This window comes from Oryzias latipes, chromosome 5, assembly GCF_002234675.1.
Source record: "Oryzias latipes chromosome 5, ASM223467v1".
NCBI lineage: Eukaryota > Metazoa > Chordata > Actinopteri > Beloniformes > Adrianichthyidae > Oryzias > Oryzias latipes.
The window spans coordinates 10873468-10889485 of NC_019863.2; the positions used below are offsets into that span (position 1 = coordinate 10873468).

General features: G+C 39.3%; 1 protein-coding gene across 18 annotated transcripts in view; it reads left to right on the forward strand.

Moving 5' to 3' along the window:
• r3hdm2 (R3H domain containing 2) overlaps positions 1-15540 on the forward strand; it is a 52351-nt gene extending 36811 nt beyond the window's left edge. For 8 of the 18 annotated variants that reach the window (XM_020703168.2, XM_020703173.2, XM_020703169.2 and 5 more), the window contains 13 exons: positions 1068-1303; positions 1785-1960; positions 3545-3643; positions 4796-5086; positions 6657-6792; positions 7969-8126; positions 9034-9173; positions 9585-9685; positions 11082-11269; positions 11498-11642; positions 12625-12719; positions 13101-13185; positions 14118-15540. In XM_020703168.2, coding sequence (XP_020558827.1) covers positions 1068-1303; positions 1785-1960; positions 3545-3643; positions 4796-5086; positions 6657-6792; positions 7969-8126; positions 9034-9173; positions 9585-9685; positions 11082-11269; positions 11498-11642; positions 12625-12719; positions 13101-13185; positions 14118-14497 — 2230 coding nt within the window. In that variant the 3' untranslated portion in view covers positions 14498-15540. The remainder of the gene's footprint in view (positions 1-1067; positions 1304-1784; positions 1961-3544; positions 3644-4795; positions 5087-6656; positions 6793-7968; positions 8127-9033; positions 9174-9584; positions 9686-11081; positions 11270-11497; positions 11643-12624; positions 12720-13100; positions 13186-14117) is intronic. The other 10 variants (XM_020703172.2, XM_020703174.2, XM_023954900.1 and 7 more) reach the window with 4 other exon arrangements.
• The last annotated feature ends 478 nt before the right edge of the window (positions 15541-16018 follow it).

Genomic DNA, 16018 nt, shown 5'->3' on the forward strand with positions numbered 1-16018 from the left:
TTTTGTTTTCAGAAATTTTTATTAGCTGTGGCCAACAGTAAAAACTACTCAATAATACTTTATTTTATGTAGATTCCCCTAAACATGTTACATATTAAAGCGTTGTGTGTTTCTTTTTTAACTTGGAGATGAAAAAAGCACGTTGCTCTGATGCATTTTCCCTTTTTATGTCTTTGCTTTAATCATACTATAGGACTTCAGAGTTTTGTCTTCTTGAATTTAAATTACATTTGTTCTTTAAATTAGTTTTTTAAACAACTAATAAACAAAATATTTTCGTCAACAATGATAACCATTCTTAAAGGTGACATACATCCAGTGATAATGGTTGGCTTCTCTAAAAGTACTTTAGCTTTCATCATGAATCATTTATCAAGTCTCTATTGATATAGATCAATCATGCAAGTCTGAGTCTGGATATAAACTTGCTTCTTGACATTTGAATGTTCACGTACGTTTGATATGAATTAAAATGAATGTGTGTCATATTTAATTTCATTGTTTTATTGGTAATTGCATGACCTCTATCTTGTTTTTTGAAGAAAAAAGTAAGACCCGTTTGCCAGAACTGTTTGACTTGTTAAATGGATCCACGGTGGTAATGTTTGTGTGCTAAACCCACAGAAATGTGTTCTCTTCTGTAACTGAAGGTTGTGTGGAATACCTTTCCCCTGCATGCCTCCCCCCCCCCCCCCCCCCCCCCCCATTTGATGGGTTTGTATTTGTGGTTGCGTATTTACAGCAGGAAACAGTTCTGTTTTGTTTGTTGCCTGCTATGTATTGTAGCTAAATTAAACCAATCAGTCTGCATCGTTGTTGAATGCACTACTTCAAGTTTGTCAAACCGGGACTTCATTTCTTTCTTTTCTCTCTATTATAGTTTCCATCTTTGCCAACATATGTCAATTTCAAGTTGTCTTATGTCTTTCAGAACTATTTGTGTCTTTTCTTTGCTACTCCTAACTTATCTGTTATTTCACAGCTTTTATCCCCTACCTTTTACCCCTAAAATCATGCTTATTCTTGTGAGTAATTTGTTGCTCTTGCATGCTACGTCTGTTTCTCAGAGGGAATCGCGAGAGCTCAAGCCGGGCATCTAGCAGTCGTCAAAGCAGTACAGATAGTGACATGAAGTGCCTGGAGCCGCGACCCTGGAGCAGTACGGATTCGGACAGTTCCAACCGCACACTTCGGCCACCTGTCACCAAGGCCAGCAGCTTCTCTGGCATCTCCATCCTCACCAGAGGCGATAGCCTTGGTAGCAACAAAGGATCACAGGGAAGCTGCAAAGGCTCCCGCTCTGGTAAAGACTTTAGAAATAGCAGGCAGTTTTAGTCTCTTTTGACACTACCATCATGGAATTTTTTTCTAAAAAAAGCTTTTACGTTTAATTAAATGGTGAGCACAGCCAATAGAGTTCTGCCTGGCTGTTATGCAGTTTATTGATGTTAAAGTTAAGAGATTCCGCTTGATTCGTACTTCTAAGTTTTTGCTTTGACTACAGATCATTTTACAATTCTAGTTCTTACACTGGTGAGAATTAAATTTATTGTAAAATATTATAAAAGGAACAATTCATTTTCTTTTAAAAAAAACAAATTTCTTTTTGTGTAAAACTAAAAATTTAAATGGTTTGAGCTTTTTCAAAAAGGTACCGTAATTTGAATTGTTTGGGCTCAGAACCCAAAACACAGTTGTTGTTTTACTTTTAGATTGTTGAACCATCTAATAATGGTAACAGCTTTTCCTATTGATTGTGTTTTTGTCGTCTTTTGCATTTCTAGGCCTTCCTCTGATCAGTCCTGATTTGTGTCCTCCAGCTTCAGTCCCACAACCCAGTCGTAGCCTGCTTCCTTGCCCCGCTCAACAGCCACAGCAAACACAGCCCCAGGCTCCACCACAGACTGCCCTGCTCCCCACACCCCAGCAGCACCCCATGGGTAACCACATGATTGCTCAGGTAAACGACCTAATACCCCACTGCCAAACATGTAGTTAAAAAAAAAGTATAATTGCGTATTAAGGTGCACAGTTAAAAAGTATACCTTTATAAAATAAAATATCAAAATCATTGTTTATCTCTTGAATTTAGTTCAAATTGTTAATAAAATCGTATATGGATTTTTACATGCAGACTGATACATTTCACTTTTTTAAACATTTTTATTCTTAACGGTTAAAATTTGTATTATTCTATCTGTTAACAAAAACTCAAAATGGAATACTTCATAAAAGTTTTGTAAAAAAGACTTGCTGTGTCACACCCTCTAATTAATCACATGATTCAACGTTTCTTGGGTCTTTAAATGGTACTGTCTAGTGGTTGGTACGAAACCCAAACATGGCGAAAGACTTTAAAACTTGACAGTTGTCCAGAAGACGGTCATTAATACACTGTACTTGAAGGTTGACACAAGATATAGATCATTGCCAAAGAAGTTTGGCTGTGCAGAAAATTCATGAAGCTGAATGCAACACAGAAATGTGGTTGAAAAAATAAAAAAAATCCCATATCTATTGCACAAACATCAGCAATAACAACTGTTTTAGAGAGTTTTGAAGAAAAAAAACGTTTGTTGAATTTGTTAAGGATTCATGGGGTGTGGACTACTGCTGAAGTTAAATGCCAGTAAACAACAGATGTTTCCTGAACATGAGTTTTAACTGTTTTTGAAGTTTTTGAAGACACTTTTGGACCAAAGATAACAACAGAGGCATTTTATCCATTCCAACCACAAAAAGAATCAGACTGGGGTCTGAATGGAAGTAAATTTATCATCTTGTTTGTCCTCTACTGTTTGCTCACAAAGCCAAAAGTACCTGTTTATTTGGGTTCCTGATCAACTTTTTTGCGAACCCACATGACTTAAACCCCAGAGAGAATCTATGGAGCGGGGTAAGGAGACGAACATGAGCCAACAAACTCAAGAGGCGGAGCTAAAATCTAAAAGCCGGTTCATTAGACTGATGGCCCATATATCACACCAACTTATATAGTAATTTATGTAAAAGAGAGACTTGAGAACTTATTTATACTAACATCGGTTCATATGTTTTAGCTGTCCAACATTTCGGTTTCATTTTTTTTTTTTGGTTTTATGAAAATTACGTTTAAAAAAACCTACAATTTGATTTGCTGTAATTAACAATCCTAAAACCTAAAAGAAATAGACACTTGAAATACATCAGTCTGAAAATTGAATCTATACAAGTGAAACTTTTAAATATTTTACTGAAATTCTATTTAAAAACACTTGAACAAGGCAACTATTTGGCAAAAACTGCTGTTTAATCAGATGCAGATAACTAATAAATAATAAATAAAGATGAACCCTAATTTTCGTTGTGTTTTTAAATAGCATCTAATCTCCATTTCTGTCCTATCTACTCACTAAAAACTTGTTCATTGTCTTTTATCCATCATTTCGCTATGTTCATAATATCTTTTTGCCTGTTTTTTCATTTCCCTCTCCCTTTTGCTTCTCACTGCGTTCCTTTACTCTTTTGGCTCTGCTTTACTTCCTCCTCTTTCTGGTGTGTATAGCCGGTGGCGTCTCTGCAGCCCTCTCAGCCTGTCTCCTACTCCAGCCCTTCCTGCCCCCAGGTTCTCCTGCCACTTTCTCCTCCCCAGCAGTACACAATGGTACTGTCACCTCGTAAAGCTTCATGTCTTGCTCTTGAATCCGTGGTGGTCAACATCAAGCCTGACTCTTTCACACGTATCTATCTGATAATCTACTTTAAATGTACATATATTGCTTATTGATTTGAGACATGTACTCGCATTCAAGTAAGTTTCTTTATAGCTTCAGCTAGTTCTACTCTCTCTTGGACTGTATATGTTGTATTATCATTTGCATGTACGAAGTTGACAAGATTAAAAAGGTTCCTAATGAGAATGGAAACGCATGTCATTCACTCCAGAGTCTGCATAATAACTTTGAAATTATCATAAGTATTTGATTTGGATTAGAATTTGGATCTGGATAAGGATTAGATTTTTTTTTTTTACCTGACACTGTAAAAAGCCGACTTGTAGTTTTTTTTTGTGTGTGGTTGGATTGGATTGCATTGCAAATCAGAATCTAAGATTTTTATTAAAAAAAGTTCGTACAGCTGTTTCTCAGATTGTAGTTGAAACATTGACTGTATATGAGAACTGGAGCGAGTGAGTGTGACGTCACCCATAGAAAATAACGTACTTTCGGCTCCAATTTAGTCGCCATTTTTCTGCAGTATGAACATCACCATGGTAGAGTCGGATGTCAGAAAGCAGTAGTTTGTCCAAGCCAGTGTGATTCAATGTTTCTACGGCAACCACTCTCTGCAATCAGTCGTGAGCTTGTTGGAAGGCTACACCTCTACCACTTAAAGGGGGGCTCAGGAAAATCTGTCAAACGTTTGAACGTGCTACCACATACTTTTGTGGAGGCATCTGATTGGCCAGTTTATAACTTGAGTAACTTGCACTACAGAAAAAATATCAAGGAAAAAATAGGATTAACAGTAAAAATGGTTATCTGTCAAATATAATGACAAAGTAATAGCTGTTTATATCTCTAGACAAGTTGATGGGATTTTGGCTTCTTGGAGCCAGCAGGTACTTCCTGTTTGGAAAGCCACGGGGAGGGGTCACTTCTCATAAACAGTAAATGAGTTGAGCATTACGTCTCTATTGATGAATTAGCTGCTGACACTGAACAGTGCAGCTCCACTTTCACCAAAGGCAATATTGTCGTTGTAATGGCCGCACAAATATAAAACGGGTAAGGATGTCATTCTAATTCCCTTCCAGGGTGAAGAACTCGCGTCTCAGTTCACCCAGATGACACTCAGTAGGCAAGGATCAACTGAGAATCCTGAGCCACCCCCCATGTATCAGGCTCCTCCCACTGTTCTGTCACAACATCCCCCTCCACAGACGGGATACATCATGGCTACCACTGGCCAGCCGATGCCGCCTCCAGCCGGCTATCAGCCTGCTACTGGACACACCCATCCTCCACCACCACCTCCTCCTCCATCCCAGCCTGTCCTGCAAGCTCCGCCTCCACAAAGCTATATGCAGCCACCTCCACCTCAGCAGGTAAACAGTTGTTGACTTTTTCTACGGTGACATTTAGTTTGTCGTTTCTCTGTAATTACTCATTGGTGTGAATTTGCTGCATCAGAGCTTTGAGAGGGCTGTAAGATGGTACAAAGATTCCGAACTACTGTGGCCTTTAGGGTTTAAATTATGCCATTCTGCCCATTTGTTGTGTGTGGTTTTAGTCTTTGTAAATGACTACAATGGAACTGAGAATAACTTTTCATTTGATTTAGCACAACTTATGTCAGTGCAGATGATTTAACAAGGAAAACTTTGTTGAAACCAAAAGTTATTTTATTCTTTGTTGTTGAAATAGGAAATCTGGGGCTTTAAGATGTTCAAGTACATGTAATAAGGAAAATAAAACATAATTAATTTAACTCAACTGTTGATTTTTTTTGTCAGGTCTCTCTGCTCAGACTTGTGTGATTTATGTTTTGTTTTTTTGGTAGCTGTATGGGAAACTTATTCGTGTGAATTCAGTAGAGGCAAATGACTAGTATTGGTTGGTGTTATAGAAGAAGTCTTACTGTTTAAATTAGTTTAATAAAAAGCACCCCTTGGGTTTGGTTGTTGTTTCTTTGTTCCTCGTGTGTCTTCAGGTGCTGCTGACCTGTGGGGGAAGTGTATGAATGTTCTAAAACTGTGGGAACAGCTGTGGGAGGGCAGTTAAAAAAGTGAAATGCAAAAAAATCTGTAAGAAGCATCCTTTGCTGCCCCCTGGAGCAAACGTGTGGCACATAGACTGTTGAGTATTGTCCCTACCTTTAGATCTTCATAGTCCTGCTTGAGTTAACATTGTCAGATTGGAAATGAAGCTGCATTTTGTGGAAGGTTAATTATTAAAAGCAGTGTGGATAGAAACACTGTAGCAGCATCTTGAAGGGCCGTTTGTGTACAGACATTCAGATAAAGATGGAGGCAGGAAGTATTGATCTAGCTAACATTCAGCTTCCTCCATGTTGTCTGTCTAATGTCTTCTTCAGATTCTCTGTTTGCTACTTTTAGCCTGGTTGTGTAAGCTGTTTCCTATACTGTTATATATACAGTGGTGCAGATCCCTGTGTATGGACTGTGTTGTTGAACACAGAAACATAAACCGCTGCAGCCATGGTAACTAATGTAGATCAGTAGTTTAGTATTCTGATTTAAACAAGTTAACCTTTTAATATTGTATTGCTCTTATTCCTTAAAACAATTGGCTTAAGATTTGCAGTACTGAATAAACCACAGAAAAAAAATAATGAAGTAAAAAAGTATTTTAAGTACTTATTGAAACTACAATGTTTGTTTTTTAACTTAAAAATAGAACCCCCTTCCCAACCACACCCCTGAGAGAGGCACAGGGGGCATGCACTGTGTTCATAACCAGCAGGTCATGAGCTTGATCCTGGGGGTCATTATGCTCATTTTGGGTCATGAAGGGTATTCTGGGAAAATCGTAAAGCTAATTCTTTGTTCCAAAAAATTAAAATCTTTGTTTAAACATGTCCTGAATCCAGTTGGATTGAACAACAGTACTTCATCTTTATCTTCTGATTGTGACTGTCGATGTTGTTTTCTTCAGATACAGGTGTCCTACTACCCTCCGGGCCAATTTGCAAGCACAGGTCAGCAGTACAGGGTGTCCCAGCCCGTGTCCCACCAGGTGTCGTACCCTGCCCAGCGCTCCCAACCCATGCCTCAGCCCACCCAGCAGTCAGGTTGGTACAGTTATGTGCTGCAAAAAAAAAACTGTTAGCCATTTGTGGGCTATTACACCTTTTTTTTATATGAAAATAATAAATATAAGATTTAGAAGCTTATGTAAAAAGCAAAAAAAAATAAAAATCTACTTTTGTACTGATCAAATGATAGACTGCAGATCAAATTTAAATAATGTATAAACTTAAAAAAATTAAAATTTGTGACTGAGGTGCAATATTATGTCAAATTACAGTGGTCATAATTGTGACATACACAGAGTATTTAATATGGATAGCCTAAACTGCACACTTTTGATCATTTAGACTCATGTTCCTTTTTTTTGAACATCTGTTTGATTTATTTATTCCATTATTTTTAATACAGAGACACATACAGACTCCTGCACATACACACAAAATTCAAGGAACTCTGTTTCTCAAAAGCATGTTTTTGGATCCCACAGCTGTATTTATCTCGGAAAGCCCAATTTTTGGCATAATGGATCTTTACAAAACAGTGACATGATTTAAACCAGTGATGGCTAAAGTCTACATGTGTGTTTGTCTTGTCCACGAAATGTTCTTCTGGGAAACCCTCCAGCTCCTCGCATGATGTTACCCTGGCACCGTTACCTACCTAAAACAGTCTCTGAAAATCAAAGGTTGAACTGAGACCTTTCCCCTACATTTTCCAGCTAAGTAAAAGTGGTCAAGCAAATGTGGACTTGAGCACCTTAAATGGAAACACAGACTGGTGCAAGTTTGAGCCTTTCGTCTCCTTGAATTATAACTTTGTATTGGCCCCACTCTGTTTTTTCAGTGATAGAAAATGTTTGCACTCTATATTAATTGCTTTTGAACGTCAACACAGCACTAAAGCCTTGAATCCAATCAAAAATATTTACGGTAGTTCTTAGCTGAACACTTTTAAACCAGTGTTACAAAGCAAGTGTGACATTGTAATTTTCTAAATTTTACTAAGCGCAAAACCCTCAAAAGAACTTTGAGTCAGAACTAATGAAGACTATAAAGCTGCTCACCAATTTCCTAACGGACTAAAGTTGTCCAAGTTAAAAACAAATAATCTCTATGTATGAAAGGTGGGATACAAAGATGTTTGTCTTGTGTTTAAAGCAAAGTGGTTTGTCATAATTCTGTGCATGGACCCAAAAATTGTTCAATTTTTGTCAACAGGTCTTCAGACCATGATCCCCAGCCAGCAACCAAGCTACCAAGGCATGATGGGAGTCCAACAGGCTTCAAACCCTGGTTTGCTCAATTCTCAAAGAGCTGGCATAGGAGGACAAATGCAAAGCATAATGGTCCAGTACCCACAGATGCCATCATATCAGGTATGCACTAGTTTCAGCCATTAATGTACATAAATATATAGAGAAAGCATCACTAAAGCACAAATAATAAGGTCCAGACGTAGTAAAATGTGGAGTTGTGGAGTGAGCTCTTTTTTTTCCCCATTGTTCCCTTGTTTACATGTTCTCCTGCTAGCTTACAGCTTCTCACAACCCCAAGCTAACATTAGCGTAGCAAAAAGAAGTTGGCGAGAAATATTGGAGCTATCCAGCTGTACAGATATGAGCCAGATAACAGCTCAGATGAGGAAAATGAAGATGTTACCGGATCTATTTGTCTGCAAGTGGATGCACCAGACATTGACCCGCCCATGGCAGCTCCTGCGTCATTAACACAAGCTTTTTCAAACCATTGGTTTTTATCTGCTCCTGATCCATCAGGATTTGAATAAATAAATACTCAGAAATGCAGTTTTAATCTTAAATTCTATTACATATGTTCTCTGTCATGAGTTAAAATGCTATAACAACCTTTTAAAAACACCAAAAACACAGTTTTTACTTTAGTGGGTCTTTAAAATTGTGGGTCATTCATTCTCCCAGTATATGTTCCTCTAATACAAACAGAAGCATAACAGAAGAGGAAAGACGTTGATCTACTTGAAGCAGTTTTGCATGTCTGTCAATTGAGCTTGCTTGTTCTGATTACCCTAATATGCACATTAATCCTTAATGTAAATACCCCACACAGTACTGCAATATTCATTTAGCTCAATGATTTCCGTTGGGTAACTGAATTTACAGCTGGATAAGGAGTAAAGAAGGCTGAACTTGTTTTAATAAATGCCATGTTTGCGAGGGCCATGAAATGAATTGGGTCGATTTAGCTCTGGAGTCCAGTATACCCATTCATTTGTGTTTTTCATAATTTTCTCCATCCTTTTGCCAGGTTCCAGTGGCAAATGAAAACCAACAGGTGGTGCAACCGCAGTACCAGCAGCAGGTCATGGTACCAGTTAGTCAGTCTGTCCAGGGACCCATGCCCGTCTACTACAGTGTTATCACACCCACACAGCAGAACAGCACAAGGTAGGTGTGAGGAGATCTTCTTCAAGCTTTATGAACTCAGCTTTACGAAGGGAACATTCACTGTAAACACAAGATGTTATCAAGCGATATATTTAAACAATTTATTTTGTACCATCTGGACTTCAGTAAGATACTAGGTTTGTAAAAAAAAAAAAAAATTCTTTCAGTCTCATTAGTTTTTTGAACAGTTTTGATGGCATGCATCGTTTGTGCACAAGTTATCCTTGTTTTGAAGCGAACACAGTTGCATCCCATTTCAGACGCAGCAAGATGCTCTGCTCAAACAAAACTAAGACAGGATAGATGAGTGTAACAGAAAGCCACACTGCTGCATTTAAGAAAAAGAGGGTATATGTTTTTCACAACATATTTGCTTTCTCAACTATTTCATTTGAATGTTTTGTCCTGCAGCCCGTCAGTAAGTTACTTGCAGCCTCCGAGCTCTGAGCAGTACCAGATGACACAGTCACCGTCTCCCTGCAACCCTCAACCACTGCAACAGCAATATTCTGGTGAGATTTAGTGTTGAGATCAAAGATTGAACTAATCCTGATTTCAATTTAAAGTCAAAATACATATTTATAATAAAATGGGTCTGCAGTTGTATAACTGAACGTCTGTTCTCGAGTCTCCGTACTCATTTTCTGAGGTCACCCTTTGTATGAAACACGTGAATAGTTGTCATAAAGTAGGTGAAAGGTATCCAGGTAAAAAGTCAGAGATACGTGGAGTTTATGCCGGGTGGTAGTTGTAAACGTTAGACATACCGTACTTTCACAAGGTGGTTCAGCTCCTGTTGTAGTTCTGAGTAAACGTTTATAGAAAAGGTTTTTGGGGTTTTGTTGACCTTGACTTTGAGACAGACAAAAAAAAAACTAAACTCAGGAGTATCCATATGCTAAAAGAGTAATTGGGGTACTTAATGCAAATAATCCATGTGTCATTTATTCTGAAACTTGTTTTTAAATCTATACCTTTTATTAAAGTGTGGTTCTTGATTTTCCTCAAACATCTGCTTGTTTGGGGCAGTAAAGGAAGTTAATCTCCTCACATTTGAAAGCTCAAGCTGTTATGCTAGAATGCACAACAGATGGTAAAATTGACCCAGGAAGTAAGTCGTCAGGTTTTGTGTATTACAGGCTTTTGAGGACGAAAGAACAATAAATAAACAAATAACAAATGAAGGACGTAAAGTGTTTTATTTTCTCATTATGCAACAACATTGTTTTTTAACAAAACAATTTACTTTCACTTGAAAAGTAAAATACATGAAAAAATAAGTTACTTAAAGAAAAATAAACAGCAATGTTTTTACATATTGCTGTCATGACGTAAATATAAAACAAATGAAATAAACTGCTCACGGGTGCAGTTAACCGCGACTCCTGCTGCTTCATCAGAACGGTGATCAAAAATCCCACACCGTCACAGCTCTATTTTCTATGTTGTGGGACACAAAAAAATAAAATAAAAAGCGACTTCTCAAGTACTGATAGCAGAACCGTTGAGGTCAGATCTTAACGATACTGCGTTCTTGAAGAATGTTGCCCCGGGGCTCGTTCAATACCGGGGCTCGGTCGGTACCCATCCCTATTCTGCAGTGGGTATTTTTGTCCAGGGTTTTTCTCATTTAAATGTTTCTCACTCTTAAAACATGTAGTGTTGTTATGCCTCTGTAAAATCTAACTAAAACATGGCAAAACAGACAAGAATAGAAATAAATAAAACTGTACTAGGTGTCGAATTATAATTATGAAATAATTTATAAAGGATTCTGCTGAACTATTCAAAGCCATTTTTTTTTCATTGGTTACTTAATAGCTTTTCTAAAGGTTTGATCATAACTGACATGTCAACAGTGTTCTCAGTTCTAAAGACACCCATCCGTTTATCCATATGTTTCACTAGCTTCCTGTGCTCCCTCAGGAGTGCCCGCCCCTGGACCCGGGGTGATGGTCATGCAGCTGAGTGTCCCCAATGGACCCCAGCCTTCCCAGAATCCCCCTTTGGTCCAGTGGAACCCGTGCAAGTACTACAGTATAGAGCAGAGGCCCAGCAAACCAGGGGAGCTCTATAAACCTGACAACACTCCACAGGTGAACACAAACATGGAAGCCGACAGAGGCAGAAATTATTATTAGAATTTTTTACTTGTCATTATAATCTGATTTAGTGTCGAAAGGTTGAATGAAACACATCTCTAATATAAAGCTTAAATGTTTGCAAAATAATACTATTTACGATGTGTTCAGAACATTTCAGTTGGCAGAGTGGTTTGCTGTTTGCCTTCTCATTGCTTCCATTTTTTGAACGTGTGTTTTTAGGCCACTACTCAGCTGACAAGTCCATTGGCCTCCCCCACTCAGTCTCCCACCCCGTCTCCCTCCGGAAGTGTCAGCAGCATATGTCCAGGCCTGGCACCTTTACCCCTCATTTCCCAGTTTCAGCGGCCCGGAGGACCCAATCAAGGTACACAATCCACATCTTTACCTCTGACAAAGAACTATCAGCAAAATAAAACACCCTTTTGCTTGAACCACAAAGTGCTTGCAAATATCTTTAATTATAATTTTGAAAGTAATGAATATATTGTCTCCTCTGCGTGATTTGATTTTTAGTTGAGTCACATGGTTGTGCTTTTACGTTTCTTAATTTCACCCTCAATCACATCAGTGAATGTCTTGAGGGATTGTACCGCGAGTACAGAGTGGAAATATTTCTAGAAAAATTACAGGACTTCATTTGATAAGATGTGAATATTATACATTTCACCTCTAATATGGTAAAGGTGCCTAAAAACAATGGGTGAAGCTGTTTTTTCCCTTTCTGCTTATTCTCTATAGGCTTTTGTCTCAACTATGTTCTAAAATCAACTGCTATAGAAGATGTACTTAATAAAAAAATCTTAAGTTAATATCCAAACAGGTTTTTTCCATTTTTCAAGGAGGCCCCTTTAACCCCGCACTTTGGTCATGCTCTTTCCCATATTTCCATAGCAACCTGTTTAACCTTACCAAGTGATTTTTAACCTTGAAATAAAGTACAAAATAAATTCCCCTGTACAGCTTCACATGAGCGGTCACCAAACCAGCTGGTACAGCCTCTCCTAGTCTCACACGACCTCTCCTCACAACTTTGTGTGGCCTGCATTCACACTCAAAGAATTCTCACCACAGTTGTAATCCAGCTGTCGAAACCTGAACAGCAGCTGCAGTTAAAGTTCATGGACAAAATGTCCTGTTCCACTGTGGATCTTCAGCAGGTTGAGGACTGCACATAAACAGAAACAGGACAGCTGTGTAAGGAGTGGGCAGCTATCTCTTCTTATAGAAACTTTTTTTTTTTAATTTAGAAAATGTCTTTTTGGATATGAAGGACTTCAGAAAAACAGTTTTGAAGTAAAGATATTATCCTTACCGTTTTAAGTTAAAAGTTTGATTTTGTTGTTCAGGTGATGGACGCTATTCTCTGTTAGGGCAGCCCCTCCAGTACAGTTTGTGTCCTCCGTCACTCATGCATGGCCAGTCCTCCTACAGTTCCCATCAGGTCAGTAGACCTTCATCCTAAACCCTTCTCTTGATGTTCTTGTATCAATTAATTGTATTTAAAAAGAAATTAGTCATACTGTTGATTTTGCTTTTATTGACTAATCATGTTCAACCTTTTTTTAACATCATTTTTGTTCATGCGTAATGAAATCAGACTGCAGAGGTGAGTTATGTGTTTGCCTTTCAGTGATAATATACTAAATAAAATAGTTTGATCTTTTGGGTTCCATTCCAGTCCAGCCCATGTGTGATGCTTGGATTCCCTTGCAGAAGACTCAAAAGATGGTTCTCCCAATGATAGCTTATACCCCCACCTAGTGTTGCTCTGTGTTACTGCATGCATTGGTAAACCACTAAAAAAAGCGTTTTTGTCTGTTAGGGTCAAGGAGTAATGAAACACGGAGCACGGGGGAAGAAACAAACCCTTAAATCTGCATCAACAGATCTCGGCACCACTGACGTTGGTAAGCTTCTAATGCATTTTCACAAACCAAAAAAAAAGAAAGCTTTTCTAACTATGCTGATAATACAGGGGCTTAACATGATTCCATAGTCATATTTATTCACAAAAAGTAATTACCATATGTTTCTGACTAGAAGTCACACTGGAGTAAACGCAGCACCCACAAAAATGCATAATAAAGAAGAAAAATCATATTTAAGTCACACTTTTGGGAGAGAATTGGGATGCTTCTGAACAACTCAGACAAGGTTGATGTGAATTTGATGCTCATCCAAAAATGTGTTCAGAAACCTGAGGCTTCAGATGCGAGTTACTGTTAAAAGCCTTTAGCCTCATCCCTACATGGAAGCTTTGATTGATTGATCTCAATTACAATGAAAGACACGGATGATGTTGAAAGATCAAGTTTATTCATTTTTGAAGAGCTTTACAAAAGCACCAATAATCCCGTCTACTTTTGATGAGAGCATTCAGTCTTTATGTTGTTTTTTTTTTGGTGAGGTTTGCCTTCTACTGCAGGAGTTGTCTGAATGACGTCGCTTTCAGCGGTACTTCAGTGTCTCTGTAACCCAGTTTGATGACTTGCTGTCCTGAATTAGTCTGAGGAAGGAAAAAATAAAAACAAGAATAATGACGTCTTGATGCAAATAGGAAAATATCACAAAGCTTAAGAGGAGAACGATCAGATTCTGCTCCATGTTTGTTTTGGATTAGGTCTTCTGCATTGCTGTGAGTAGCAAACACTGATACATGCACTCACAGTGCCCTCTAGCGGTTGTAAGTGGGAAACAGCCACTAAAGGGCAACTGGTTGCTAGTGGGTAAATAGACTAATTCCTGTGGCTCTGCATGCTTGTGATTGACTCAGAACAGAAAGTGAAAAGAGGGCGGCCTAACATCTTTCTCTCTTATCTTGCTGTCTGACTTTCTTCAGTGGTGAGTCGAGTACTTGAGGTCACAGACCTGCCAGAAGGGATTTCGCGCCTTGAGGCTGAAAAACTCTTTAACCAGCTGTCTCTATGTGGTGCCAAGATTCAGTGGCTGAAGGATCCCCAGGGAGGCCGGGCAGGAGGCTGCGGCTCCGGTCCCGGAGCGGGGCCCTCTGGGACCGGAGCCTCTATGGCCAGCATGAGAATGAAGGGGGACAGCCATGACCCGGCGCACCTCTACACAGTGGTGGCAGTGTTCCCCAGCACCATGGCTGCCCAGAGTGCTTCCTTCAAACTTAACAACAGTGGGGCCAGCCTCTTCAAACTGAGGGCGGCGAAAAAGAACTATGACCTGCGTGTGCTGGAGAGAGCCAGTTCCCAGTGAGAGGAATGCAGGACAGGAGGAAACACAAAGGAAGAGAGACTCGGTGGAATGGTGGAAAAGGAGTGAGGGAAACTGCTACTATGATTTTTGTCGTTTTTATTGTTTTGTATTTATAATCCAGAAGAGCACACAAGACACGTGAGCATGAGTTTCACTGCTGCGGTGGGATATGTGCTGCCACGATACCCAAACACAAACGTTGCCACACACTGACACACAAACCAGACGACACAGGTGGACGCACGAGTGCAGGCAACAGGGTCGCGTAGCACATGACAAAGACACACTGGACAGTTGACCTCAGTAAAACCTTTTCCTCCTCTTCCTCCCCCCACCCTTCCATTCTGATCCCCCTCCTTGCATTTTTGCCAGCGCTTGCATCCTCTCCTCCTGCAGCTCTCCCATCACCCAGCTGTCTCTGAATCTCTCACATTTAGAAATGTTCATACGCACAGTTGCACACTCCTCTCTCCTCGGCCTCTTCGGCTTCTTTTCTTCGCCTCATGCTGCCTCCTCTCTGCTTTCTCTGCTCCTCTCCTTCTCATGTGCTGTCACTGCTGTTTCTTCTCTTGCTTTCTGTTTGCCTTACTGCTGTTGTGGGTTGCCGTATTGCGCTGTTTATTCTTTTTTTTCTTTTTTTCTTTCTTGAAGGTTCAATATATTTATATAAGTGATGTAAGGAATAAAAGAAATTATATATTCAGTGACTTTTCTTTCCTTCCTGAGTGACAAAGCCTTCCTTTATCCTTTCCTCCTCTCCTCTTCATCCCCTCTCCTCTTCTCATTTGTTTCCTCTTTACTTCCCTCTACCTGGTTCCTCTCCTCTGTCTCACAACTTCCCCGCATCCCCACCTCCATCCCCGCCTCCCCGCTGTGTTTGCGTTCTTTTTTTTTTTTTTTTTTGACAGCTGTGCAGAACGTATCAGAAGAAGTAGTTAAAGTGCACAACAATGATTGCATTATGTCTACTGTAAATTTTATTTAATCTGTTTATTTTGTTTGTTTTTAAAAATATAAAAGTGCAGAAAAATCTATCAAAAGTGTTTGGTATCATGTGGTTTGTTTGAGTTCATGGAACGCTGAGCCGCAGAGGCCTAACCTGCTGTTCTTCACACACTTCGGCTGAACTTGTGTCAAAGGTAAGAACACAAATGTCCATTTGTGTGAGGCTTCCTGACCAAGGCCAGAAGCATAAATGTTTCAGAGACGCACAAAACTCTCCTCCTTTTTTTGCTGTTTTATTGAAGCAGCCTCTGGCTTACACCGCCTGGAACTGTTGGCTGTCTCTGACTCGCTGCAGACGTCTGAGCATGTTGGCTTTACGCTGCTAAAACAGACCCATTTGAAATAAATCAAACTATTTTCCCCCATTGGCAGATTTTCCTAAAAATCTGCCAATGGGGGAAGAAAAATGGTCCTACCAAGAATTCCTATTTTAAGAACAAAATCCCTTGGATTGATAATTTTAATACAAGACAAGTTTTTCGTCATACTTAAGATGTTCCACGTTTCGCTGCAGGG